The sequence below is a fragment of the Gossypium hirsutum genome, chromosome D05 (genome assembly GCF_007990345.1).
Source record: "Gossypium hirsutum isolate 1008001.06 chromosome D05, Gossypium_hirsutum_v2.1, whole genome shotgun sequence".
Classification (NCBI taxonomy): Eukaryota; Viridiplantae; Streptophyta; class Magnoliopsida; order Malvales; family Malvaceae; genus Gossypium; species Gossypium hirsutum.
Genome location: NC_053441.1, coordinates 4,385,235 through 4,411,665, shown reverse-complemented (window position 1 = coordinate 4,411,665; position 26,431 = coordinate 4,385,235). Strand labels below are relative to the sequence as shown.

Here is a 26,431-nt window from a genome sequence, read left to right as displayed (position 1 = left end):
TTCAATAGATAATTCATTATCAAATTTCGAAGCAACAAAATTCATTTAAAAAGAAAATACACAATCTCGGTAATAATCCATTTGAGGTCATATCAACACAAAACTAACAGTAATGATGACATTTTTACTTTTACATGTAATAATCTTTTTCTACCATTGTTGCCATAATACACAAACCATCACTAATCCATGTTATTAGATTAAGGAAGCAGCCGAAGTGTTCAGTGTTTCATTCACGATGTTGCAGTACATGGACAACTCAAGAGAACCCCAGGCATAATAATCAACCTAATCTCGCTTCTCTTTGCAATACCTGGTCAGAGCAGCAATAATGGAGCAGGATCAATCTTAAATCCAGTATATACATATACACGTCAACTCAGAACTAATTTGAAAAAACGTCTTCAGTAATATGGATGTAGTAAGTTGATATGCTATGACACAGAATGTTAAGCAAAACAAACAGTAATAACAGCATATTCTAAGAGAAGCTAGTAGTTACATGTTGCATTTTGGGCCTCAATGCCTTTTTCCTAAGTCACTCCAACTCTTCTTACTCTAACTTATTCGTGTCCAACATGATACAGAGTATGGTTCTTCAAGGATATTAAAAATATATATATATATCCATTTCAGTCATATACCAGTATCAGACTGACAACATAACCTTCTTCAAATATAACAGAGGAAGAACAGGAAACATATTTGGACCTTCATCCTTTAGCAAGTTAAGATGATGATAGGAATTGAAATATGTTACTTTTGAAATGGACAGCAGCAGTGTCGCAACTTTTTTTTTTCTAAAAGTACATGAAAAAGAGAGTTGCATTACCAGCTGACTATTGTTTAGCAAATGGGAACATAAAAATATTGTATTTATACTAAAATAAATGGTGAAAACTGAACTCTATATACTGATTGTTTAGCATAACCAACTCTTCTTTCACATCAGAAGCAACACTCTCAATAGTATTTTGATAGTCTTAACGGTATATCATTTTATTTTTGGGTAAGACAGATTTTGATCCCATAGAGATTTAAACATATGAATAGACGCGTTTATACATTTTGTAAATCCTAAACAAAAAAGTAAATATTTAATGAATCATAAACATCAGACCAAGCATCAAATACATTTTACAATAGCAAACGAGTGGTGCCTACCTCTTCAGCAAACTTTATCAAAATAGTTGTCCGAAGTCTTTGCAGTCCCTCCATTGGTACAAAATGAGCTGTTACTACTGCTGGAAATCCTGCACCATCAAGAACACCCTTCCAACCAACAAAGAGAGCCTATAAGAGCTTCTTTCCACCACATCATTCATTTAATACACAAAATGAAGGCAACACTTACCCTCACTATTCCAGCAACAAATGCCCCACAATTAAAGGTCCCCATGTCTTTTGGAATTGAAATATACCTACAATGCAAACAGACCAGTTGGTTACTTACCTAGGACAAGAGATCAAGTTAGTTGAAACAATAGCATTATAAGCTATGAGTGATGAGCAATGCATAACTTGTTCACAAGGAGGTCCTTCTCACTGATCATGTATTCGTCTTCATGTTCAGTGCCCTTCTCAAGAGAGTCAGCCACCTAACATAGTACCAAAAAAAGCTGGTAAGAGAAGCATTAAGACTACATTGATTTTAAGCAAATGCCAGCAAAACTTCTCATGCCTATAGGCTTCTAGGAAACTAGCCAAATTCCATATGACAGTATCATCAAACTTTCAATTGTTTCACCAGCAGACAAGATTGCAACTTACCTTTCCAAATAACACCTTCCAGACAGTGCTGTGCACAAAGGATAAAATACCCAACAATCGTGTCTCCCTTCTATTCCCCTGAGGCATAAAAAAGCATAGGTTCATAGTACCGGCACTGACACCATATAAGAGCATACGTATACACACAAATGAGCACGCATTTATCCAAACACATTGCTAAACCCAGACAAAAAATATGAATGCAAACATAATTGAGATAACAACTACCAAGCATAAAAGGTGTGTTAGGCCAGCATTCTTGTATTACATCAAAACTTTCTCACCTCATTACCAAAACTAGGAGTGGTAGATGTCCAACTTGCAAGTAGCACATAAAGAATGCTAGTGAAGAATAAAAAAGAGAACCTTGTTGCGATAGCAATCTGGGGTATAGTCTATGAATGTGTTGTACCTTATCCCTATGGCATAAAAGTTCAAGAACTCGAGCCCCAACAGCATACCCTGCATCCTCCAGCCTGATCCATTTTCCATGAAAGATATTAGATTCATTGACAATAGAAGAGCCATTTACTGAACTAAGCATCATCCCAAATCCCAATATTAGCTTTAATGTGAAATAATCAGATCTCAAGATCAGTCAGCAATGATGAGATTCAACTATAAAACATTAAGAAAAAGTACCTTCTTTCTAATTCAGCAATGTTGTCAACCCGAGTTTGATTGTACTGAACAAGCTCAGAGAACAAAAATGCAAAGGCACTCAAGCTAACCTGAAATGGAAGCACAACATTCAACAGTTCAAATTTTGACTCCAAATTGATTTAAAACAAATCCCCAATAAAAGCTACTATTGATTTGGTTAGTTTTGGTCTATGTAAACACCTTTTCTATTTTCTAAAGTAATAAGATCTCAACGGATTTATTTTATTCTTATTTTGAGACTAATTTGCCTCATTTGATCATAATTTCTCGACTAATTTAATGGATAAATCAAATAATTCAATGAGAAAATAAAAGTTAAAGGAAACAAACTCAATAGATGTCAAATATTGCAACAAGAAGAAAAAGGTGAATTATTGAAACAATCTGAAACTCAGGTTGCTTGCTAAGAATACGAATTTACAGTTTAAATAAAATAAGGGAAAAGAAAAAGCAAGTCTCCAGTTTAAACTTTATCATTTTCTGATGCATTTCAGCATAACATAAGAGGAAGAGATATCAAGAGAGAGTGGAGGAACCTCTTGTTTGCCCTTGCTGAGGGGCTTCTCAAGGATGTTTGAGTATTGCTTTATCTTCCCAACTCCAATCATTGTCTACAGGAAAAGAAAATATTATTTTCTGTTTGGCTGCTAGAAAACTGCGGGACAAAAATGTTAGCTATCAGGTATGTGAAACACCGAGCAAGTAAGCATGCACTTCACTGTGAAGTCCATTTTGAACAATTGAAGAATTTAATTGTGATATACAAGATGATTAGATTTATTTACTAGCAATAAAGATCTGAGACCCTAGAGCATTTGTTTATAAAAGCCCTTTTTCCAAAGCAGTTGGTCCAAGTTCGGATCTCTCCCTTCGAATTGAAGAATTTAATCGTGATAAATTAGCTGATTGGGTAAAAAGCAGATTTAAAACTCCAAGATTTCCAACTTCTGACACTAAATGTAATGGTGGGATGAGAACAGTGAGGTTATTGACAATCAACACTCAGGAGTTAGGACCAAGGCCAAATAGCTAAGACCACAAGAATCAAAACAAAAGCTGAATTCTTTGTAAAGAATAATCTCTAGATGAGCATTTCTCTGTTGATTGGACTATACCACGGGAGGCAGTAAGTCAGAGAAATCAGCTTTGAATCTCAAATGGTTATCTTTAGAAGCTGGAAACTTATTTGCCTTGAGGACTAGGGTATCAGATCTTATTTTGCTGCTGAGGACAATAAATTTGGGGGAAAATGGTTTATGAGGGACAGTGACCGAATGTATTGGATGCTTGCTCCAGTGTCTGGTAAAGGATATGTTACCTGCATTCGGCATGAATGTCCGAGTATATGTTTGACATATGTACTTAGTGAAAATTAAGCATTCCTTGTTAAATAAGTATATAAGTTGGCTGGATGGAAAAGCCACAAAGGATACTACCTCATTTTCATGGCCTTAGTATTACTTATTTAGTTTTGGGCTACCGGTAGCTGAAATGGAAACATAAAACAGAAGGGAGACAGACACTGGAGGAATCACCAGACTCTTTATGTGAAACGGCTGCGATCACAGTGATGAAACACTACAATTCCAGCTCCACAGTTATCATTTCAAACCAGTAAAATTAACCAAATAAAAACACATAACTTGATTCTACAATTCAGATATTTAGTAATTACTCATCAGTGATCGAAAGCAAGATCAACCCAATTATTCTTTCCCAATCAAATGGTCACTAATGTAACCAAAGATGACCCACAAAAATAATATCATCACGATCTAGCAAAGAAATGTATTCTTTTTCTGGGATTCCCAAAGGAACCCATAAATTCGTACGAGATAAAAACTTCATATAGAGAATTTCGACAATACTGCAAAGAACAGTAACTTCATCTCGAAAAATATATAAGCACATTTACAAATTGATAAACAGGAACGATTTGTTTCGTAGAATGAGTACCTGTTATAGCATATGGGTCTTCGGATTTCTTAACGATCTGAGGAGCAGGAATCGATCGATTTGTATGTACTACGAGTACGAAAAAACTAAAGGAAAAAGGGTTTTATTATAATAAAAAAGTATTGGAAATTAAATTGGGCTCATTTAAAGAAATCATCATGCCTTCTCTATTTATTGTCAATTGGGCCTCGTCATTTTGCTTAGGGCTTAAGAAATAGTTCTTTTATTTTTTAAATATTATTAAAAAATATTTTAGTAATGTCGTAATATTGAATTGATGAAGGTAAACAAAACATATGCATGGATTAATATAAGAATGCATTTTAATTTTCTTTGTTACTCGGAGAAGTGGTACTACTAGACCTGTTCAAGGGACGATAGCCCGCTTGATTTAGCGGGCCCGATTCAATTAGGATCAAGTTTAGATAAAAAATTTCGCATGTCAATTGGATTGACCTGAATTCAATTTAAACAATATTTTTTAAAAATTTAATTATAAAAGCATATAAAATATCAATTAAAAAATATCATTTTATTATTTTATTATTTTTTGAATAGTGAAATAAAATTTTGGGTAGGCTAAGTTGACCTAAAAACGGGCTTGGGCTTGAATTTTTTTACGAATCGAGCCATGGCCCGACCCGGCCCTTGCATCAGCCATTTAGCTCCTCACTTGAAGATAACCTAGATAATATTATGTCTTCAATCAGCTAGTTGGTCACCCTTATGTCTCGCTCACCAAGCTACCTGATTTTAGTGGGAACACACTTACTACCAATAAGGGACCACCAAAGACCACTGAGACATAAGAACCTCATACTATCCCAACTAATGGAATATCAGAGCAGTACAACACTTGAGGACAATCGACTTGTCACCTAGTTTACCACACGAGCAGGCCACCATCGATATTGTCGGGGAGGTGGCATCACCAGGGATGAAACTGAGTACATGACCTTCCCCTATAAATACCTAGAAGAATAATGAGGAAGGGATCTTCACCTTCTCAGCAACCCTAAGCACTTGCTTGCTGCACTCAATCTCTATCACCTTTACTCCTTCTCTACTCTCATCATTTTCTAACTCTCTACTTGTTTAAGTGAACTAACCTATTTATTACCACCACTTTCTTTCTATTGCCTCCTCTCTTGTTGTACATTTATATAAACAATGGTGATGAAAGCAATGCATAGTTAAAAAAGTGGAAGTTATGAAAGAATTTAAAAAATACTTTACTTTTCCAAAATATCTCAAAAAAAAACCTCGATATGAAACATTTGGTCATTTATCTATAACCTCAAATGAAGTAATCAAAGGAAAATTAGTAAGGAAATAAGGTGAATGAGTGACAAAAAATGGATAGTGGAAGAGAAAGAAGTTATTTGAATGCAAATAGTGAAAGAAAAGTATACAATAAGGAAATATAATGACAAATTACATGAGAGTTATGAATACTGTAACACCTTAACCCATATTTGTCGCTGGAACAGGGTTATGGGGTATTACCAAAGTTTACAGAACAAATACAATTAATTCATATAATTTACTACTCATATCCGAAATCAATCATATTGTCCCTTAAATGGGCCCTCGAGGCCCAAAATATGTATTTAAAACAAGTCAGGACTAAACCGAGAACTTACAGAATTTTTCGCAAAATCTCAAAAATCTTCCAATGTGCAAAGGACACACTCCCATGTGGCCAAGTCGTATGTCTCACACGGTTGAGAGGTACGCCCGTGTCTCAGGCCGTATGGACATTCGAAATAGGGACACACGACTGTGTCCTAGTTCGTGTCCAATTTAGGGTAGTTACTAACTTGGGTTACACGACCAAGCCACACGTCCATGTGCTAGGCCGTGTGAACATTTTAATTTACATTAATTAGGTGCAGGAGCCACACAGACAAGTCACACGCTCGTGTGCCAACATTAGCTAATGAACCTATACATGCCATTATAACCAAAAATTAGTTTTCTATATGTACCGAAATGGGCCGAAGGATAGTGTGATGATGCTCTGACCAACCTCCAACCTTTAAAAACTTCCGAGTACGATAAAAACAAGGAAAATAAAACAGAGTAAGCATATAATGTAACAGCCCTTACCCGTATTTGACACCGAAATAGGGTACGAGGCATTACCAGAACACATACACTTGTAAATGTATTTAACCGAGTTATAAAATTTTATCTAAATTAAAACTTTCAAAATTATTAACATGCTTTTATAACTCATCACAATATATCCTCAAAATATTTTAATCATAATAAATAGGGTCTACGAGACTCGATACATACTAATACAATCCAATGCTTTATTTCCATTTCATTAACGTACAATTCAATGTCATTAATTTCAATACTAATACGTATTTACCATTTAACTCAACGTATATCGATTATATCGTTCATTAACATATTTATGAAATTCTCAATTTTGCAATTAAAATATCACTCTAGCTTGAATAACAACATCAATTCAACTCATCATCCCCTTTTTCGTCATTTTACCCTTCAAGTATGAACTTACTATTTCATTACCTTTCCACACCCGTTCCTATGCATATTACACAAAACATAAACATATCATTACAATGCATAACTTATAAGTTTAACGTGACATAATTCAGCAACAACTTGGCCAAAGCCTAAGCATGTACACCAAACATGTTAGCCAAATAAACATATATCATAAGCATTATAAGCATGGATGAGCACATCATTTATTCACGTTTCAAACTTACCAACATGTATTAATTCATAAACCATTCATGACATTACTTCATGCCAAATCATAAACCAAATATACCATACATACATACTATGAAACTTTATTTTCCCACATGAGCTTAAACCATGACCAATAATGCACAAATATAAGCATCATTTCTATTTCATCATTCGACCAATTATACACAATTCATTCACATATTTTTCCTCCTCCTCCTCCTCTTCATTCCACATCCTTAATATATAACACACTCAATTATCATTATCCAAAATTTCACTATTTACTTATACGTAAATTCAAAGCTGTATGTCTGTATCAGAGTCACTAAATTATTTATATCTCGAGCTACGGAACTCTAAATTAAGATCTGTTAATTTTCCCCAAAATTAGACTCATATATCTTATTACCATAAAATTTTCAGAATTTTTGGTTCAGCCAAATAGTACATTTTTTTTCATTAAAGTCTCCTTTGTTTCACTGTTCAACAATTCCGACCACTCTTCACTAAAAATTAATTATCTCATTGTACAGAATTCATATAATGTTTCCATTTGTTTATTTTGAAAATAGACTCATTCAGGATTCTAAACACATAAAGTTTAGCCCATAATTACTGTTTTAAAATTTTTGATGATTTTCCAAAGTCAGGACAGGAGATTCTGAAATCATTCTGACCCTGTCTCACTTAAATTCAAATATCTCATAATATAAAACTCTTTTGCCTCAATCTCTTCTATGTGAAAATAGAATTAGTAAGATTTAATTTCATATTTTGTTCATCCTCTAATTCAATTTCTACGATTTTTGTTAAATTTTCAAAGTCAGACTGCTGCTGCTGCTGTCTCAAAACTGTTTTAGTGTAAAATGTTGATAACTAAATTTATAACACCTTCCTTTCCTTTCTCTTCAATATTTTCCATCACTTCCTCTTATTTCCCTTTACTAACATAACAAGAATATAAAACCTTATATAATGAAACTCTACATTAACATTAATTTCCTCATTTTTCAATAATATCAAACTCAGAAATATATTGAAATCTTGATGTTCTTACCTTATGCTATTGATTTCAATCTTTAACTTGATTTTCTCCCTCCTCCAGTTTCTATTTCTTGAATCTAACTTGATATTCTAGCTCCCCATAGTCTCCTTGTTATCTTTCTATCTTGATGGCTATGAAAATTCTTTTGATTTCTAGGTGGAAATGATAAATTTTTGGTGAAAGGACCAATTTGTAAAGAAAGTAAAACTTTATTTCTTTCTCTCTTCTTCTCACATTGGATGCATGGGAAGATGATGATTTCTTTTCATCTTTCCTCCCTTTTATATTAATCATTTAATAATAAAATAATGCTAAAAATCTTAATAAAATATTAATTAAATAACATTTATCTAATTACTTAATTAAAAATATCACCAACATCATCATTACCTTCTAGAGTTCTCTATCTCTCTAACTGACCATTTTACCCTTCATAATCTTTTAAAATTTCAACCTCGAGTCATCACTTAATTTGGTAAAATTTGATTTAGTCCCTCAAAATTCTTCACCTTTTTCAATTTGGTCCTAATTCATCAATTTTCCTTAGTTTCTAGATTATTCTACCCTTAAAATATTTGCACTATTTGCAATGGCCCAAATTCAAGGTTATCGGAATAGTGGTTTCGTAACCACAAATCCTATTTAAAGAGAAATTTATTTTAATATTTTTGCATGAATATTGATATGATAGGAAAATCGTATGAAAATATCGATAGAAAAATTTTACCGATTTAGTGGTTAGTTAGAAAAAGAAATTGTTGAAGAAATTGTTGAAGAAATTGGGTAAAAATAAGGTATCGAGACCTCGATCTCGTAAAATTAAGTCAAAAATATTTTTATAAATATTTATGAAGTGTTAGTAATATGGTATTAAAATTTCGTTAGAAAATTTTAATGTTTGGGTAGTCAATTAAGCGAAAAGGACTAAATTGAAAAAGATGTAAAAGTTACTAGAAGGGTTAAATAGCTCAATTGTTAAATGAAGAGGGACATAATAGAAAATAACCCCAAAAGGAGATATTTTGGCGGCATACGCTGAGAAAAATTAGGAGAATTGAAGAATTAAGGGTAAAATTGGAATATTGCAAAATTTGCTTTAAAAGTTAGGACTAAAGTGGAATTATCTAGATTCCTCTTTATTTTTCTGCATTCCCATCAGCAAAAAATGTCCTAAGGGTTTCTTCAAGCTGGTTTTTCATAATTTTTGCACCAAGTGAGTTAATAATTTCCTTTTTCTTGTAATTTTTGTGTTTCTAAGACTTTTACAACTAGGTCCTATTACTAAATTCATTAGTTTTTGATTTTATGAATGAATTTGAAAGTTTCTATGAATATGTGCCAGAATTTTATGATGAAATAGGATGCAATTGAAGCTTTAATTTGCTTATGAGATGATTTTATTAGGTAATTTCAATAGAAATTGATTTGTAGGACTTAATTGTGAAAAAGTTTGGAATTAAAGTCTAGTGCTAAAATTCTGATTTCCAAAGCTTATAAAGTAATTTAAAGTGATGGGATAAAGTGTTAATTGAGAAAAATCAGGTCAATTGAGAGGTTAATTGAGCAGGGATGAAATTATCATTTATTGAAAGTTTAGGGAAAACTGGTAATTAACATCATACACTAAAACAGTTTTAAAAATCACCAAAAATTGTAGAGATTGAATTAGAGGATTAATAAAATATAAAATTAAAGCTTATTGAGTCTAGTTTCTTATAAAAGAAACGGTGTAAGCAATGAGATTGTAAATCATGAGATATAATAGATTTTGTGAGACAAAGTCAGAATGAATTTGGGTTCCCCTGTTCTGACTTTGGAAAATCATTAAAAATTGTAAAAAAATTATTATGAGTTATAATTTATATGGTTAGAATTCTTAATTAGTCTGTTTTCAGAATAAATAAATGGAAACATCATCCAAATTCTGTATAATGAGATAATTAATTTTTAGTGAAGAGAGGTCGGAACTGTCGAATAGTGAAACAGGGGAAACTTTAAAGAATAAATTGTACTTATTGGCTAAACCAAAAATTCTGAAAATTTTATGGTAAGAAGATATGTGAGTCTAGTTTTGGGGAAAATTAGAGGATCTTAATTTGGAGTTCCGTAGCTCAAGATATAAATAATTTAGTGACTGTGACTCAGTGAGACAGCTTTGAATGCACTATAAATAATAGTGGAATTATAGAGAATGTTACATATGAACATGAAAAGTTTTAGATTAATGATTAAATTTATTTATTTAGATCTGGAAAATTCAAATACGAAGCAAGATCGAGGAAAAGAAAAAGTTCGGGATTAGTAGATTTTTGGTTACGAACAAGTGTCGAGATAAGTTCGTGTAACTTGAATTATATTCTTAAATGCTTGAAATATATTTTTCTTGACGTGAATATGATTTAGATGTTGATTGTATGATAATTGATGAAGTATTGATATTCTTGATGAAAAGAGAAAATAAATCTCAGTTGAATGAAAGGAAAATTCGATGGATCTCTGAAAAGGAATTGACGGTAAAAAGGATCTAGCCCGGACGGGTGATCCTATCCTGATATAGCCTTCCCGAAGAATATGTGGAAAATGGATTTAGCCCGGACGGGTACTCCGAATTAGGGTCTGAATTTAGCCTGGACTGGTAATTCAGATCCAAACTCATTAGAGTAATTGTCGTTGCAGGGGATTTAGCCTGGATTGGTAATCCCGTTGTAAGGATAAGGTTCGCGGGAGTGTGCTATCTGAAATGGAAATGTGCGCACATGAATATGAATTGACGGACCCGGATTTGTACACTAAAGTGTACCTCTGAAAATCCATCGAAATTTCGAGAAATTCAACGGGATAAATATGGAAAAATAACAAGGAAATGGAAATCATGGAATTGATGAGCTCATCAATCATTTGTCTTTGTAATTAATTTATATGATGTTTACTTAACTAATGCAAAAGTTGAGTTTGTATGTAATAGGTATATGTTTATGTGGATTGCATGTGTTCTTGTGTTATTAAATGATAGGTGTATAATATGGTAAGTATAATTCTTGTTGCATGAACTTACTAAGCACAATGTGCTTACCCCGTTCTTTTTCTCTATTTTGTAGTGCTCGGGAGCTCGAAGGTTGGAGATTTAGTCAGAGCTTTATCACACTATCAACCCATATCTTTTGGTATTTGAAAATGACTTATTTTGAAAGAATGACATGTATAGACTAAATACCAATATTACATAGAAATGAATGTTTGTAACTTAGCTGTTGGTATGGCTAGAGTAAGTATAACTTTGAGATTTTGCGAAAAATTTCTTATGGCTTCGATTTAATATCAGTTTAGTCCCGATGTATGTTTTGGGCTTCGGAGGCCCATTCAAGGGACGTCATGACATGATTCGATAAATGAATAGTAATTAAACTCGTAATAACAGAAAAATTAATTCAGTAAAATCTGGTAATGCCTCGTATCCTATTCCGGCGACGGAAACCTACTTCCCAATCTATCATAATATACTTCCCAATCTTGTCATAACTCAAAATTAATATATCATTTATTGCGATTTAATCATTTCTTGAATTAAAAAATCATAATATACTTCCCAATTTTGCCATAACTCAAAATTTCCCCTTTTTGTCACTTTATTTTCTTATTTTACTATATCAAGGATACTTACTTTTTTACTGTAGTATTTTTTGGGGTATTACATATAATGCTTAGTAAGTTCGTATAACGTGAAATTTAACTTACCATTTAATCAAAGTTAAGGTAAGCATAAAAAGTATACTCAAGCAAGATGGCCAAAAGCCCTAGCACATATCCTCATCAACCATGTTAGACACATATTTCATATAACTGTCAAGGAACATGTATGAGCTCAACAATAGCAAGTTTCCATGTTTTAACCTTCCACTTCTTATATTCATATATCAATTCCATATACTTCATGTATATACGGGTAATAATTCACTTTGAATTCATTTATTTTCTCATATCAGGATTTTATCCGTTGAATTATTTAAAATATTGATGGATACTAGGGTAGTACACTTGAAGTGTACAAATCTGTAATCCATCAATTCATTTTCGGGAATGTTCATGTGAGCACATAAACGAGAAGCTCTCTCTCGAACAATATAACGGGAAGCTCATGTGAGCCATGTATTGGGAAGTTTATCCAAGCTGTATAACGGGAAGCTCATGCGAGCCAATAACGGGTAGCTTCGAAGAGTTATTAACAGGAAGCTCCGGATAGCTTATTATCAAGAAGTTCAAGCGAGCCATATCGGGAAGCTCCGATGAGCCATTAATCAGGAAGCTCACAAAGTGCCTTTAATTGGGAAGCTCACGAAGAGCCATATAACGGGACACTCATAAGAGCTGCGGTGTGTCTACAACACATGCAGGATTACAACTGATCGGGATGCTCCGAAGAGCTATTAACAGGAAGCTCGCAAGAACTGTATAACGGGAAGCTCGAGAGGGCCAAATATTAGGATGCTCATAAGAGCTAATAACGAAATGCTCTTTTGAGTTATGGTGTGTCTGCAACATATACAGGACCACAACCAATTCGGGAACCCTATATCCATCGAATCTCATTTATCCAAACAAGACTTATTATTTATCAGGTATTATTGGATATGTGATCAATTTCATACACACGACATTTATACAATTCACATATTCAACATCCAATTCAAACATATAAATATACACAATTTAGTTACACGAACTTACCTCGACAATATTCGTGTTCGTAGACTATTATTCTTGTAATACCCCCTACCCATATTCGTCGCCGAAATAGGGTATGAGGCATTACCAAATTTTACCGAATTAATTTTCCATTATTACAAGTTAAATACTATTCATTTATTGAAACATGTCATGACGTCCCTTGATTGGGCCTCCGAAGCCCAAAACATACATCTAGACCAAATCGGGATTAAATCGAAACCATAAGAAATTTTTCGTAAAATCTCAAAGTTTTTTTTTTGAACTCAATATAACCCCTTTATAAATTTCTAACATTCCCTGCAATTTTAAACCGAGACTAATCCAACACAACCAATCCATTTCAACATATTTTCAAGATAGATTTAACATATTCATAAGATAACCTCATCACATACCCAAACCAAAAATTGTTAGCCATACCAATGGCTAACCATACATTCATTTCACATTAACATTTACTTTACTAGCTTATACATGCCATTGATTTCCAAAATAAAGTTTTCTTATATACTGAGATTTTGAGGTTGATAGTGTGATGCGTCTCCGACCAAATCCAACCTCCGAGCTCTTAACACTACAAAACAGGGGAAAAGGAAACAGGGTAAGCACTTTGTGCTTAGTAAGTTCATGTAATAAGAATTATACTTACCTAATATTTTCAATACAATGCAATACACATTCATACACTCATTCCATACATTATTCCCCTATCATGCACAAACTCAACATTCAAATTAGTCCAATAATTTCCATGTATCAATAATTTATACCATGATTGATGAGCTCATCAATTCCATGATTTCCATTCCCTTGTTATTTTTCCATATTTATCTCGTTGAACTACTTGGAATTTCGATGGATTTTCAGGGGTACACCTAAGTGTACAAATCTGGGTCCGTCAATTCGTATTCATGTGCGCACATTTCCATTTCAGAGAGCACACTCCCGCGAACCTCATCCTTACAGCGGGATTACTAGTCCAGGCTAAATCTCCTGGATATAAACTCATAGAGTATTGTCGGGATTACCAGTCCAGGCTAAATCCCCTACAATGACAATTACTCTAATGAGCTTGGATCTGAATTATCAGTCTAGCCTAAATTCAGACCCTAATTCGGATTACCCGTCCGGGCTAAATCCATTTTCCACATATTCTTCGGGAGGGCTATATCAGGATAGGATCACTCGTCCGGGCTAGATCCTTTTTACCGTCAATTTCTTTTCAGAGATACATCGAATTTTTTTTTCATTCAACTGGAATTTATTTTCTCTTTTCATCAAGAATATCAATACTTCATCAATTATCATACAATAAACATCCAAATCATATTCACATCAAGAAAAATATATTTCAAGCATTTAAGAATATAATTCAAGTTACACAAACTTACCTCGATACTTGTTCGTAAACAAAAATCTACTAATCCCGAACTTTTTCTTTTCCTCGATCTAGCTTCATATTTGAATTTTTTTGATCTAAATAAATAAATTTAATCATTAATCTAATACATTTCATGTTCATATGTAACATTCTCTATAATTTTATTATTATTTATAGTGCATTCAAAGTTGTCTCACTGAGTCATAGTCACTAAATTATTTATATCTTGAGCTACAGAACTCAAAATTAAGATCCTCTAATTTTCCCCAAAACTAGACTTACATATCTTCTTACAATAAAAATTTCAGAAATTTTTGTTTAGCCAATAAGTACAGTTTATTCTTTAAAGTTTCCCCTATTTCACTGTTTGATAGTTCCGACTCCTCTTTACTAAAAATTAATTATCTCATTGTACAGAGTTCGGATGATGTTTCTGTTTGTTTCTTATGAAAATAGACTCATTAAGGATTATAACCATATAAATTATAACTCATAATCTTTTTGTACAATTTTTAATGATTTTCCAAAGTAAGAACAGGGGAACCCGAATTCATTCTAACATTGTCTCACAAAATCTATTATATCTCACGATTTACAATTCCATTGCTTACACCGTTTCTTTTATAATAAACTAGACTCAATAAGATTTAATTTCATATTTTATTAATTCTATAACTCGATCTCTACAATTTTTGGTGATTTTTCAAAGTTAGACTACTGCTGCTGTCCAAAACTGTTTTAGTGCATAATGTTAATTACCATTTTTCCCCTAAGCTTTCAATAAATGATAATTTCATCCCTGCTCAATTAACCTCTCAATTGAGCTGATTTTTCTCAACCAACACTTTATTCTATCACTTTAAACTACTTTATAACCTTTGGAAATAAGAATTTTAGCACTAGACTTTAATTCCAAACTTTTTCACAATTAAGTCCTACAAATCAATTTCTATTGAAATTACCTAATAAAATCATCTCATAAACAAATTAAAGCTTCAATTTCATGCTATTTTATCATAAACTTCCAGCACATATTCATAGCAACTTTCAATTGCATTCATAAAATAAAAAACTAATGAATTTAGTAATAGAACCTAGTTGTAAAAGTCTTAGAAATACAAAAATTACAAGAAAAAGACAAGGATTAACTCACTTGGTGCAAAAATTATGAAAAACCAGCTTGAATAAACCCTTAGGACATTTTTTTCTGATGAGGATGCAGAAAAATAAAGAGAAATCTAAATAATTCCACTTTAGTCCTAACTTTTAAAGTAAATTTTACAATATTCCAATTTTACCCTTAATTCTCCAATTCTCCTGATTTTTCTCGGCTTATGCCGCCCAAAATATCTCCTTTTGGGATTATTTACAATTTATGTCCCTTATCATTTAACAATTGAGCTATTTAATCCTTCTAGTAACTTTTACATATTTTTCAATTTAGTCCTTTTCACTTAATTGACTACTCAAACATTAAAATTTTCTAACGAAATTTTAATACCATATTACTAACATTTCATAAATATTTATAAAAATATATCCAACTTGTTTTACAAGATCGAGGTCTCGATACCTTATTTTTACCCAATTTCTTCAATAATTTATTTTTCTAATTAACCACTAAATCGGTAAAATTTTTCTATCGATATTTTCATACGATTTTCCTATCATATCAATATTCATGCAAAAATATTAAAATAAAATTCTCTTTAAATTGGATTTGTGGTTACGAAACCACTATTCCGATAACCTTGAATTTCGGCCATTACAATTCCGATACTTTTTGTTTTTCCCGATCCAATTCCGAACTAGATCTATCCGGATCTATACGAGTAAATTTAACTCAATTTAATAAAATTCACATTCAATTCACATATTAGAAAAATTATCATTTTGCCCCTATACTTTTGATTAATTACGATTTCATCCCTAGACTCAAAAAATGAAATTCATGCAATTTAATCCTTATTCCAAGCCTAATAAACTTTTACATATAACATCTAAAACCCATATATTTCACAAAAATAAATTTTTTTTCATGAATTTTACATCTTTTCAATTTAGTCCCTAAATCACAATTTCATGAAAAATTCCTTTACAATAGTTCTTTATCTATCAACAACATTTCCATTTCTACCATAAAAATTCATAATTCATACATATTCATCCATGACAAAACTTTACTACTTTGATAAATTTACAAAATAGTTAGATTAAGTTATCACGATATCGGAAATATGAAAATTACTAAGAACGGAACAAGATTACTTACCTAATTAAGCTAAGTAAGCTTGCTTGAGCTCTTTTCTCTTAGCTAGGGTTTCCATGTTTTTCTATTTAGGAATGATGATGAAAATGATGATATTTTCTTATTTTATTCATTTATCATCTTTTACTTCCCAATTTAATCCTTTTCTTTATTTAAAATTTCATAGATGAATCATCATACTTATCTACTAACTCCACTTAATGGTCTAATTCCATATAAGGACCTCAAATTTTAAATTCCATAGCTATTTGATACTGATAGCTACTAGAACTCAACTTTTGCATTTTATACAATTTGGTCCTTTATTAAATTAGACATGTAATCGGTAAAATTTTCTTAATGAAATTTTCATACGTTATTCTTATTATAATGCAAAGTATGCACTAATATTAAAATAATTTTCTTTCTAACTTGGATTTGTGGTCCCGAAATCACTGTTCCGATTTCAATGAAAATAGGCTGTTACAAATACGTAATACATTTTGACAAGAAAAGTGTTACTTTGCACACTTAAATGCAAATCCGTTGTTTGTTTATGAGAAGATGGAGAGGAAACATATGTTTTCTAGAGAAAAGTTAAGAAACGACCTCTTAACAATACACATATTTAAGCCTCCAAACTTTACTTTCTAAGACATCTTAAAAGTGGGGCAAATCCAAGAATCCTACTAATCTTCCTAGGTTTAACCCCACAACTTTACTAATATGGAAGTTATCCCAAATTGTGGTTGTTATTGTCTAAAAACGATGCGCTCAAGAAGTCTTTCTGCAGGGAGTGCTTCTATTTTGCAATACTGTTGTTAGTACTATTAGTGACAAAAAACAAATACAAATAAACAAATACAATTTTCTTAATTTATTCAAAGGGAAAACAATAAGAATTCATGAAAATAACTAAAAAAAATGAAAAATAAAATTAAAAATCTCAAACCAAAACCAATAAACTTAAAAAAAAAATCACACAATACTCAAATATGCATGTATTAATCACACAATACTCAAGTAAGCATGTATTAAGCATACAATTTTTTAAACATCTTTTTACCATGTTAAGGAGGAAGAGAGAAATGATAGGAAAAATATAGCATAATGACTTTTTTAGCCTTTCAATTTTATTAATTTTTTTATAGTTATTTATATAAATTTTCGTCTTTTTTAGTCCATTGAACTTATATTTTTTTGTCAAAAACATTTTACTAACTTTTGTTGACCATCCACGTGATATTCTAACATTTAATTAAAATATTAAATTATTAAAAATATTAAGAAAATACTTTTTATATTTTTAACTTTTAAAATTTAATTAAATATTTATATATCAATCCATACGCATGCCACACTGTAAAATTAAATAACATTAACCTTTTCATTTATTTTATGTTAATTTAATAAAAAACACAAACTAAAAAATAATATTTTTTTTATAAAATTGAAGGGTAAATGCATTACCCATTGAATCAAATTGGTAGGGTATATTAAATTAAAACATCAAACATATGGGATTAAAAAGCAGAAGAAAGAAGGGAAAAACAGAAGAGAAGTCGTGCGTGTAAAATCGTAATAACAAAAGCGAAATAGAATCAAAGCCCTTTCCCTAACACTCTCCTCCCTTTTATTTGTCTCTGTCTCAGCCTCTCTTCTTTACTTTCCTTTCATCTTCCAATGGAAGATGACGATGAGTTCGGAGATCTCTACTCGGACGTTCTTCACCCTTTCTCATCAACTACCACGATGTCATCCGCTGCTCCCCAACCTCACCACCCTTTCCCTCCACCCCCACATCTCCACCGTCCCATCGATCTCAACCGCGGTTCAGCTCCTGCACCAATGTTTCTCGATTCTAAACACGAACCTGCGGATGGCCAAGACGTTAATTTCGATATCGAAGAAGGGGGTAGTAATGGAATTGAAGCTGCCCGCTATGATGACCCGATATTCCCGGGTTTAACCGAACCGGTTCCTCATGAAGAGTTTGGATGGAATGCTAACGAAAGTGGTAATGGAATTCAAGGCGGTGAAGCGGAAGCCGATGAAGGCGATGGCTGTGATAGTGACAGTGAAGATGATCTACAGATAGTGTTGAACGACAACCACCACAGCTTGATGGATATGGAAAGAGGAGGAATGATTGGCGAAGATGACGATGACGACGAAGACGAGGACCCACTTGTGATAGTGGCTGACGCAGATGCAAACCAAGGGACGGAGGAGCATGAATGGGGTGAAGAAGGATGCCAGGCGGCGGATGGGGAGAAGAAAGAAGGGGGAGAAGCAACGAAGGTTAGCTCCGCCGGCGGTGGAGGAGGAAGCGTGGTTGCGCCGAAAATTGGTTACAGCAATTATGGGTACCATCCGTTCCATTCTCAGTTTAAGGTCAGTGTGTTAACATGTTGATGTTGTTGTTGAATCAAACAATTTGGAGAATTTTGGATAAAAATGGGGTTTTTGTTTGTCATATGCCCCAATTATTTGATGAATGATTAGGATGTAGTACAGTTATTGGTCTGTAACCTTTGTACTGAATTAAATGATATATACAGCATTTGTATCTTCTTCCATTTTTTTGGCCAAGTGGCAAATATTCGAATGGAGATTATATTTTGATGTTATATTTGAATATCGAAGATCATAACGTTGCACTCAGAAGTCACCATGATTATCCGTAAAACAATCCTTCGGTCTGTTTGGCCAGCCTATGATGGTGCTTGTAGTGTGCTCAGAAGTCTATGAATATCAAGACCAGAGTGGTATTGCTTCGCTCGAAAATTCACGTACAAAAGGGGTAAAAAGTTTTCCACATATTGTTGGCTGATGCAATAAAAAAACAAGGGTTTGGTCATAAATTTTGATTTTCAAACGTTATGGGGTACATTAGCTAATTGTTTCAATAGTAATCCCTTTGAAGACGAGGTACACATTAGTTAATGTGTTTTTTTTATGCAATATGTGAAGATATGTCTGTTGATCTTTCACGTGTCTCCTACACCAATAATTCATTGTAGGAGCTGTTGAATACGAACAATTATGTTTTAAACTATTTGCTTATATGTCCGTCAAGAAATCCGTGCTCAAACAGAAATCCAGATGCTACTGCAAAGAGAAGTGCAATCAATATATTGTTAAAAGAGATGGAACTTTGCATAATAACATTATAGTTATACTCTGCAAATTGAACACACGATGTTTTCTGTTTCTTGAAATGCGACATCTACCACATAACATTCGCTGGAAATACACTTCTCTTATACTTGTTCTAACTCATTTTCGCACTTGATCCGATTTTCTTAACCCAAGTAATTGGTTATATCACAGAGTTCTAGTTATTTGCAGCTTGAGATTTGTTCTTGTAATTGATATTTTGGTTGCACGTGCATGTACTGCAACCTTATCAATTGTCTTATGATCAGTGCATCATTTGATATCCTTGTTTCTTGATTAGTTTATTGCCTTGGTGCATACTATGAAGTGGATTTCTTATTTTCATTTAGCTTAAGTTCGTGATTTATCAGTCTCTTATTAATATTTGGTGATATGATGCAAAATTTTACCTTATGATTGTGTTATCCAATGGAAAGTTCACTGCATATATGTCACTGGTCCCATACTCTGTTGTAAACTGCAATTTTTATAGTAGAAGATTAAAATTGCAATGCTTGTTCACTTTGATTTCTGATTAATGCTGTAATCTCTTTTCTGGCACATGCAGTATGTAAGACCTGGTGCAGCACCAATGCCTGGAACCATTGCTAGTGGTCCTGGATCAGCCCCAGCTCAGGTTCGTCCAATCATGAGTGGTACGGCTGGTCGTGGTAGAGGTGATTGGAGACCACATGGAATGAAAACTGGTACTCCTACGCAAAAAGGTTTCCATCCTAGTTTTGGAATGCCTGGAGGGGTTAACAATATGGCAGGGCGTGGAGGGCTGGAATTTACACTTCCTTCTCACAAGTAATTGATCAATTTCTATAATTTTCTTATACTAAATCCAATTTATTATGGCTTGTGGAAGCTGAAAATGGAGACAAATTGCTTGTTGCAGGATGCTGTTTGGCTTCAGTCATACTTTCTTATGTTTCATTCTTCTAGTATCATGTGCAGACTGTTTTAACTAGTATCATGTGCAGACTGTTTTAACATAATTTTTGGTTTTGCATGACTAATTAATTATTTATTTTTTGTTCTAGCATGACTAATTTTTTATTAACCCTTGTGGATTCCAGAACCATATTCAATGTTGACATTGATAGTTTTGAGGACAAGCCATGGAAGCATCCTGGTGTTGATCTCTCTGACTTCTTCAACTTTGGTCTAAATGAGGAGGGCTGGAAAGACTATTACAAACAACTGGTAATTGTTTCAATGATAACTTATTCATGCTTATAGGAACTAATGTCTAAGAAGGTTGGGTTTTAAAATCTTGTAGGAACAACACCGCTTGGAGACGACCATGCAAAGCGAAATTCGCGTTTATGAAAGTGGGCGAACAGAGCAGGTAAGTAGGTGCTTATGAATATCTGAAAAAATGTTCCCATTTAAGATTTAAATACTTGGATAATGGTATGGTATGACTTCTGCGGTTCTGTTATAATTTTCTTGCTTTCTTTTAGGGTTATGATCCAGATTTGCCTCCAGAATTGGCAGCAGCAACTGGGCAAGAGGTTCGAGCTGGTGCTGCTAATCTTGGAAAGTTGGATGGGGGACAAAATGACGTTACCAAAGGAACTGCTCGAATTCGACAACCACTTGTAAGCTTCAGTTGCTAATTTTATAGTACATGCATTATAATTGTAAAAGCATCCTGTTAGATGTTGATTCTTCAACAATACTTATTATGGGTATCATCTCTACCCTTGTTGATATCTTAGCTTTAAGATATCTGCTAGATCTCTGTGTCTGTATCTTCTCTACCCTTGTTCTCCAATATTAACTAACTTTTTTCTTATGAGTGTACTGAACAATTCCTTGTATTCTAGACCGGTTGTGTTATTTCTTTCTGTTCAATAACGACTTTTTTTCTCAATTTACTGTACCAGCCAACTGGGAGAGCAATACAAGTGGAGGGAGGTTGCGGGGAACGCCTTCCCTCCATTGATACACGGCCACCTCGTCTCCGTGATTCAGATGCAATTATTGAGGTTAGCTGTCAACCTTGTTTCATTTGCACTTAGTCCAAGTCTTATTTAGTATTGATAGGCTGGAAAATTGTTTAACTCTTAGTTGTGTAAACAGATTGTCTGTCAGGATACTCTAGACAATGATTCCTCCACACAGAATGGTGTTGAAGACCAAACAGAAAATGAACTGTCAAGGGAGTATCTTATAGGAGATCTTGCATCTGAAGCTGAAGTTGCACATGAAGATAATGAATGTTTTGATGGTTTTCCAGATTCTTATAATAGTCGAAAGAGAAAATTAATTGGAAAGAGGGCTATTAATTCTGCCCAGAGTAATGTGCCTGAAGATGATAAGATTTTGCCCTTCCCTGCAGAAGCATTGCATCCAGATGGTCCTGGATCTAGGGGTCAGAGTCCTATGCATCCTAGTGGAAACTTTGAGGTTCCTCCCGAAGAGAGGTATGAACCTTGAATTAATTTATTGTCGTTTCTTTTGGATAAAGTTAATATTCTTATGAGTGTTACAACGCTACTTCAAGTGGAGTAGTGAAGTATTGTCCACCTTGAAGACCCTAACATTTGCTTAGTTTTGTTTGTGTTCTGATTTATAAGCTTTCTGCTTGCATTTTCCAAGTAGGAAAAAAGAAGCTTTTACATAGATATGCTTTTACTGTCTTTGACTTATATTTAGCTGTAGTTGTTTTCGGCATAGTTTGTTTCCTTTAAGCAGATGGATTATTTCCTAGATGTTTGGTTGTGAAGAGAAATGAATTCATGCTGCTTCCATCATTAACACATTTTTGTTTTTAATGAGCCCATTACATTGATGAATCCCATGCCTTTATGATATTTCATAGTTAGTAAGTGAGAAATACAAGTTGGTGTGAAAGGCTTGTTGTGACATTGAGCATGAATGTTACTCTTTTTATGGTTGTCATTACCTTGATGTTTTAGTTTATTTTTGAGGTGTTAATTTATACTACACAGTACACTGTCATGAATAATGCCATTAACCCTCTCTTTCACACAGGCAACGACGGGGAAGAGTGGGCGAAATATCCCCTCATGAAACACTTATTCAAGGTAAACAGGATAAGTTCAGTGTTGGACATGAGGAAGAATCTGTCAAAAGCATGGATGGTAAATCTCCTTTCTTAGTTAGAGATGCCAGGGAGATAAGTGTGGAGCGTATGGATGGTGTTGATGATGAGCTTGAGCCAACTGATGGAAGCCCTGTTGAAAAGGAGCTGTTAAATGGCACCTATAAAGATGGGAGTTCACTCAATCCCTTGAAAAATGGAAAAAATCGTTTTCAAGTGGAGCAAAGGAAGCTTCACAATGCTGATGATGGTGAGGATACTAGGGCTGCAAGAAGTAGTGAACACAGCAAAACAAGATCTGGCAGCAGCAGGGATTATCAGAAACGACAAGAGAGTGCTGAGGAGGAGGTCGTTCAGGGTGGACATTCATCTCGTGTTGGGAATGTCAGGAAGAGTCTTGATGAACATGATCATAGTTCCCAGAGAAAATATTGTGATGTGAGACGTGAGATCGAGAGAAATCGCATGACAGGTAAACCAGGAGAGGATTCTTATCCTCTTAGAGACTTTGATGCTAGCTTGTCACATGATTTTCCCATTAAAACAGAGGGTTTTGATAGGCGAAGGGAGTGTGACAACACTGATGGTACTTGCCAATGGGGAGAAGATGATCTTTACAGCAGAAAAAATAGATCTGAGGACTTTAAGAGAGGACATGATGATGAAATGGGTTCTAGGAACAGGACTAAGGTTCGAGGAAATGAGAGGACTGAAAGAGATGGTTATCCACCTTCTAGAAAACAGTTTGTTAAAGGCAGTTATAAAGTTCATCGTGATAAGGATGTTAGTACGAGACTTAGGGAAAGAGATGATAATTTGAAGAGTAGGTATGATGCAGCCGATGACTACCACAACAAAAGAAGGAAAGATGAGGATTATCTGAGGAGGGTCAATGCTGACAAAGAGGAGATCTTGCAGGGACAGAGAGAATCTAGCAGCAGGTGCAAAAAGCAAGAAAGGGATGAAATTTTAGACCAGCGTAAGAGAGATGAGCAACAAAGAATTAGAGACAATTTTGACGAACACCATTCAATTAGGCAGAAAGGTGACGTCTGGTTGAACAGAGAGAGAGTTGAGAAGCGGATGGAGAGGGAAGAATGGCACAGGCTAAAGCAATCACATGACAAAAGTTTATCAAAACGGGAGAAAGAAGTACGGGGTACTGTGAGGAGTGGCCGTGGTTTGGAAGACAAAGCATGGGTTGGCCATACTAGGGAAAAGGATGAACATAGAGTTTCTGAAAAAGAATACCAACTTAAAGAGGCAGTACGCAACAGTGAACAGGTAAAAAGAAGGGATCGGAATGATGATGAATGTTACTCGCACCACAGAGGGCGCGAAGATTCATATTCACAGGGACATCAATTCAGTAATGATGAGAGAAAGTCCAGGCAGGAAAGGTCAAGCACTCGAAGTGACCATGCTGTCAATGGTTCTGATAGCCAAAGGGGGCATGAGAAGAAACGTAAAGAAAACATTAGGAAGAATAGAGAATCAGAAGGTGGAGGTCCAATCACTTTGGGTTCTGCCAAGAGAAGTAATGAAGATTTAAGTGGTCTGAACAATGAAACGGTATGTTTCATAGACTCAAGGACATAATATTTCTTTAGCAATAAGGAGAAAAATATGCAGCAAATTTCTGGAAATGAGCCTATACATGTGCATGCTTATATAAAGATAAATCGTCTACTGAAAGTTGATGCAGTTTCTTCAAAAACAGAGATCCTGGTTTCAATTACTCCATCCTTGATACATGTGCTGAGGATTTAACAAGTAGCATTAGTCTCACTATGAGACCAATCTTATCGTCCTCGTCATTAGCTCTACTGTCTTTTCAAATTTTTCACAATGCTGCAAGAAGAACACACCATGCCATCCCTGTTTCCATGGTCATTCAATCAGTTTGGGCAATAGTTTCAGCTAGCAATATTTTTAATTTACTGTAGACCTGGTTGTCATCATCTCTGTTATTTTTTAGGCTTGCAAAGTGAATTCTGTTGTTCTCCTGTTTCGGAAGGGGGAGGGGGAAGACCTTTCAACTTTTCATTTTTTTGAACCTTCCAAATCAGGGGGATTTGGTGGGGAAGGATTCTTAGAAGTTCTTTTTTTAGCTCTATTGAAAAATTACTCTCTTTTTGGCATTCCATTTTAATGTGTAAAAGTTGTACTTTTGAAAGAAAATAATAAGTTATATTGACGGTAAGCTGGATTTCAGATTACTAGATCTAATTTGAACAGGGAAGAAAGTTGCCATTTGGAGAATCATACCTCATATCCATGTTTGGATATGGGCATTGTATCCAATATGGGTATATTAAATTTTGTATACGATTTTCTTATATTTGGAGAATCATATGTTAGATGTTGGTTTCATGCAAGCGTGAAAATGAAAAGTCCGAGAACATGGCTTTCCCTTTGCCATCATAAACATAAAGATGGTGTATCTCGCAGCATCCCTTCTCAATTAAATGATGGAATGACCTTGCTGCAGATCAAATCTATTAACATTGTTATTATAGTTATAACAATTATATTTTGTTATTATCATTATTATTACCTTTTCCCTTGGTTAGGGCTTGAAAAGTGATGAGAAGAGTGAGAACCCAGTGTATAACTCTTCCCGGAAACATAGAGAAGATGCATCTTCAGATGATGAACAGCAAGAGTCGAAACGAGGGCGCTCCAAATTGGAACGTTGGACAAGCCATGAGGAGAGGGATTACAATATCAACAGCAAGTCATCAACTTCCTCGAGGTTAAAGGAGATTGAAAATATTTATAATGTGGGATCTTCAAAATCGTACAAAATCCCGGATGAATCCAGTAAGTCTATTGAACCTGCTGAGAATCATCATTCTGTGTCCGACGATAATGGTGTTTGAGAGCCAGAGATTAGGGATGCTGATACTAGACCATCTGACACTGTTGAGAAGCTGAAGAAACGAAGTGAGAGGTTCAAACTTCCAATGCCCATGAAAAAGATACGGTTGCAATAAAAAAAGATGGAGAGCTAGGCGTTGTCTTCGGCCAAGACTGAAAGAACTCCCTCCGATTCAGATATTAAACAGGAGAGGCCAGCCCGAAAACGAAGGTGGGTCAGCAACTAATACTGGAATAAGTAGCTTACATTGTTGCTGTCTGTGTTGCAAGGTGTAGCAGCCCAGATTCTTCAACTATCGAAACCTCAAAGGTTCGGCTACACCATATATTTTGAAATGGTTAGTGGTTACCATAAGGGATCCAGGAATAGGCATGTACCATGGTTTTAGTCGTATCACGAATGATCCTAACAATGTTGCCACCGTATGCTTTTTTCCCCCAATACCATGAGAATGTAACACTGAACCAATCACAAATGGTGGCACCTATTCCATTTAGTGTAAAATTTATATAATATAAAATCTGGGTGTGATGAGGAGGTCCCTTTTCTTCTGGCCCCGTCATCTGTGTAGAAGCTGAAGTCTTCAGGGGGTAATTGAGGAACTTGTTGTCTATGCTTAATGCAGCTTTGAAGAAAAAATTGGTGCTACCCAGCAATGAGCATATGAGATGCTTTTCATTTGCAACAGTGGCTTGTGAAGACACTTGGAGAAGAAGGATGAATGGTTGGTACTGTTAGCTTCAGTAGATCCTAATCACTTGCCCCTTTTTGTTTTTTCATTCTTAAGACCTCCT

The 26,431-nt window shown here is 34.2% G+C and overlaps 2 protein-coding genes and 1 pseudogene across 3 annotated transcripts; 2 read left to right on the top strand and 1 right to left on the bottom strand.

The window, feature by feature from the left end:
* Window positions 1–24: 24 nt before the first annotated feature.
* On the bottom strand, window positions 25–4,535 carry LOC107906910 (trafficking protein particle complex subunit 5). 2 transcript variants are annotated; one of them, XM_016834061.2, is made up of 9 exons: window positions 4,390–4,535; window positions 2,970–3,044; window positions 2,413–2,501; window positions 2,183–2,246; window positions 1,771–1,848; window positions 1,522–1,598; window positions 1,355–1,421; window positions 1,165–1,272; window positions 25–313 (listed from the first exon to the last, which is right to left on the bottom strand). In XM_016834061.2, the coding sequence occupies exons 2-9, from the start codon at window positions 3,039–3,041 to the stop codon at window positions 284–286; spliced, it is 585 nt and encodes a 194-aa protein (XP_016689550.1). In that variant the 5' UTR covers window positions 3,042–3,044; window positions 4,390–4,535; the 3' UTR covers window positions 25–283. The 2 variants fall into 2 exon arrangements, with proteins under 2 accessions (XP_016689550.1, XP_016689551.1); XM_016834062.2 differs by having other exon boundaries at window positions 2,970–3,088; window positions 4,390–4,526.
* Window positions 4,536–18,055: 13,520 nt separating this feature from the next.
* LOC107906912 (FIP1[V]-like protein) lies at window positions 18,056–24,959 on the top strand. Its single transcript, XM_041093205.1, has 8 exons — window positions 18,056–18,915; window positions 20,249–20,490; window positions 20,763–20,889; window positions 20,966–21,034; window positions 21,150–21,287; window positions 21,576–21,677; window positions 21,772–22,115; window positions 22,687–24,959. The coding sequence occupies exons 1-8, from the start codon at window positions 18,205–18,207 to the stop codon at window positions 24,353–24,355; spliced, it is 3,402 nt and encodes a 1,133-aa protein (XP_040949139.1). The 5' UTR covers window positions 18,056–18,204; the 3' UTR covers window positions 24,356–24,959.
* LOC107902812 (FIP1[V]-like protein) lies at window positions 24,383–26,033 on the top strand (annotated as a pseudogene).
* The last annotated feature ends 398 nt before the right edge of the window (window positions 26,034–26,431 follow it).

What these genes read in the sequence shown, in the direction of transcription:
- LOC107906910 (XM_016834061.2), bottom strand. Translation starts at nt 3,041, where the DNA reads ATGATTGGAGTTGGGAAGATAAAGCAATACTCAAACATCCTTGAGAAG. An exon ending in TTTTATGCCATAGGGATAAG is followed by an intron (nt 1,849 to 2,182) that starts GTACAACACATT and finishes TTTATGCCTCAG; the next exon opens with GGGAATAGAAGGGAGACACG. An exon ending in TTGTTGCTGGAATAGTGAGG is followed by an intron (nt 1,273 to 1,354) that starts GTAAGTGTTGCC and finishes GTTGGTTGGAAG; the next exon opens with GGTGTTCTTGATGGTGCAGG.
- LOC107906912 (XM_041093205.1), top strand. Translation starts at nt 18,205, where the DNA reads ATGGAAGATGACGATGAGTTCGGAGATCTCTACTCGGACGTTCTTCAC. An exon ending in CGTTCCATTCTCAGTTTAAG is followed by an intron (nt 18,916 to 20,248) that starts GTCAGTGTGTTA and finishes TGGCACATGCAG; the next exon opens with TATGTAAGACCTGGTGCAGC. An exon ending in CTCGAATTCGACAACCACTT is followed by an intron (nt 21,288 to 21,575) that starts GTAAGCTTCAGT and finishes TTACTGTACCAG; the next exon opens with CCAACTGGGAGAGCAATACA.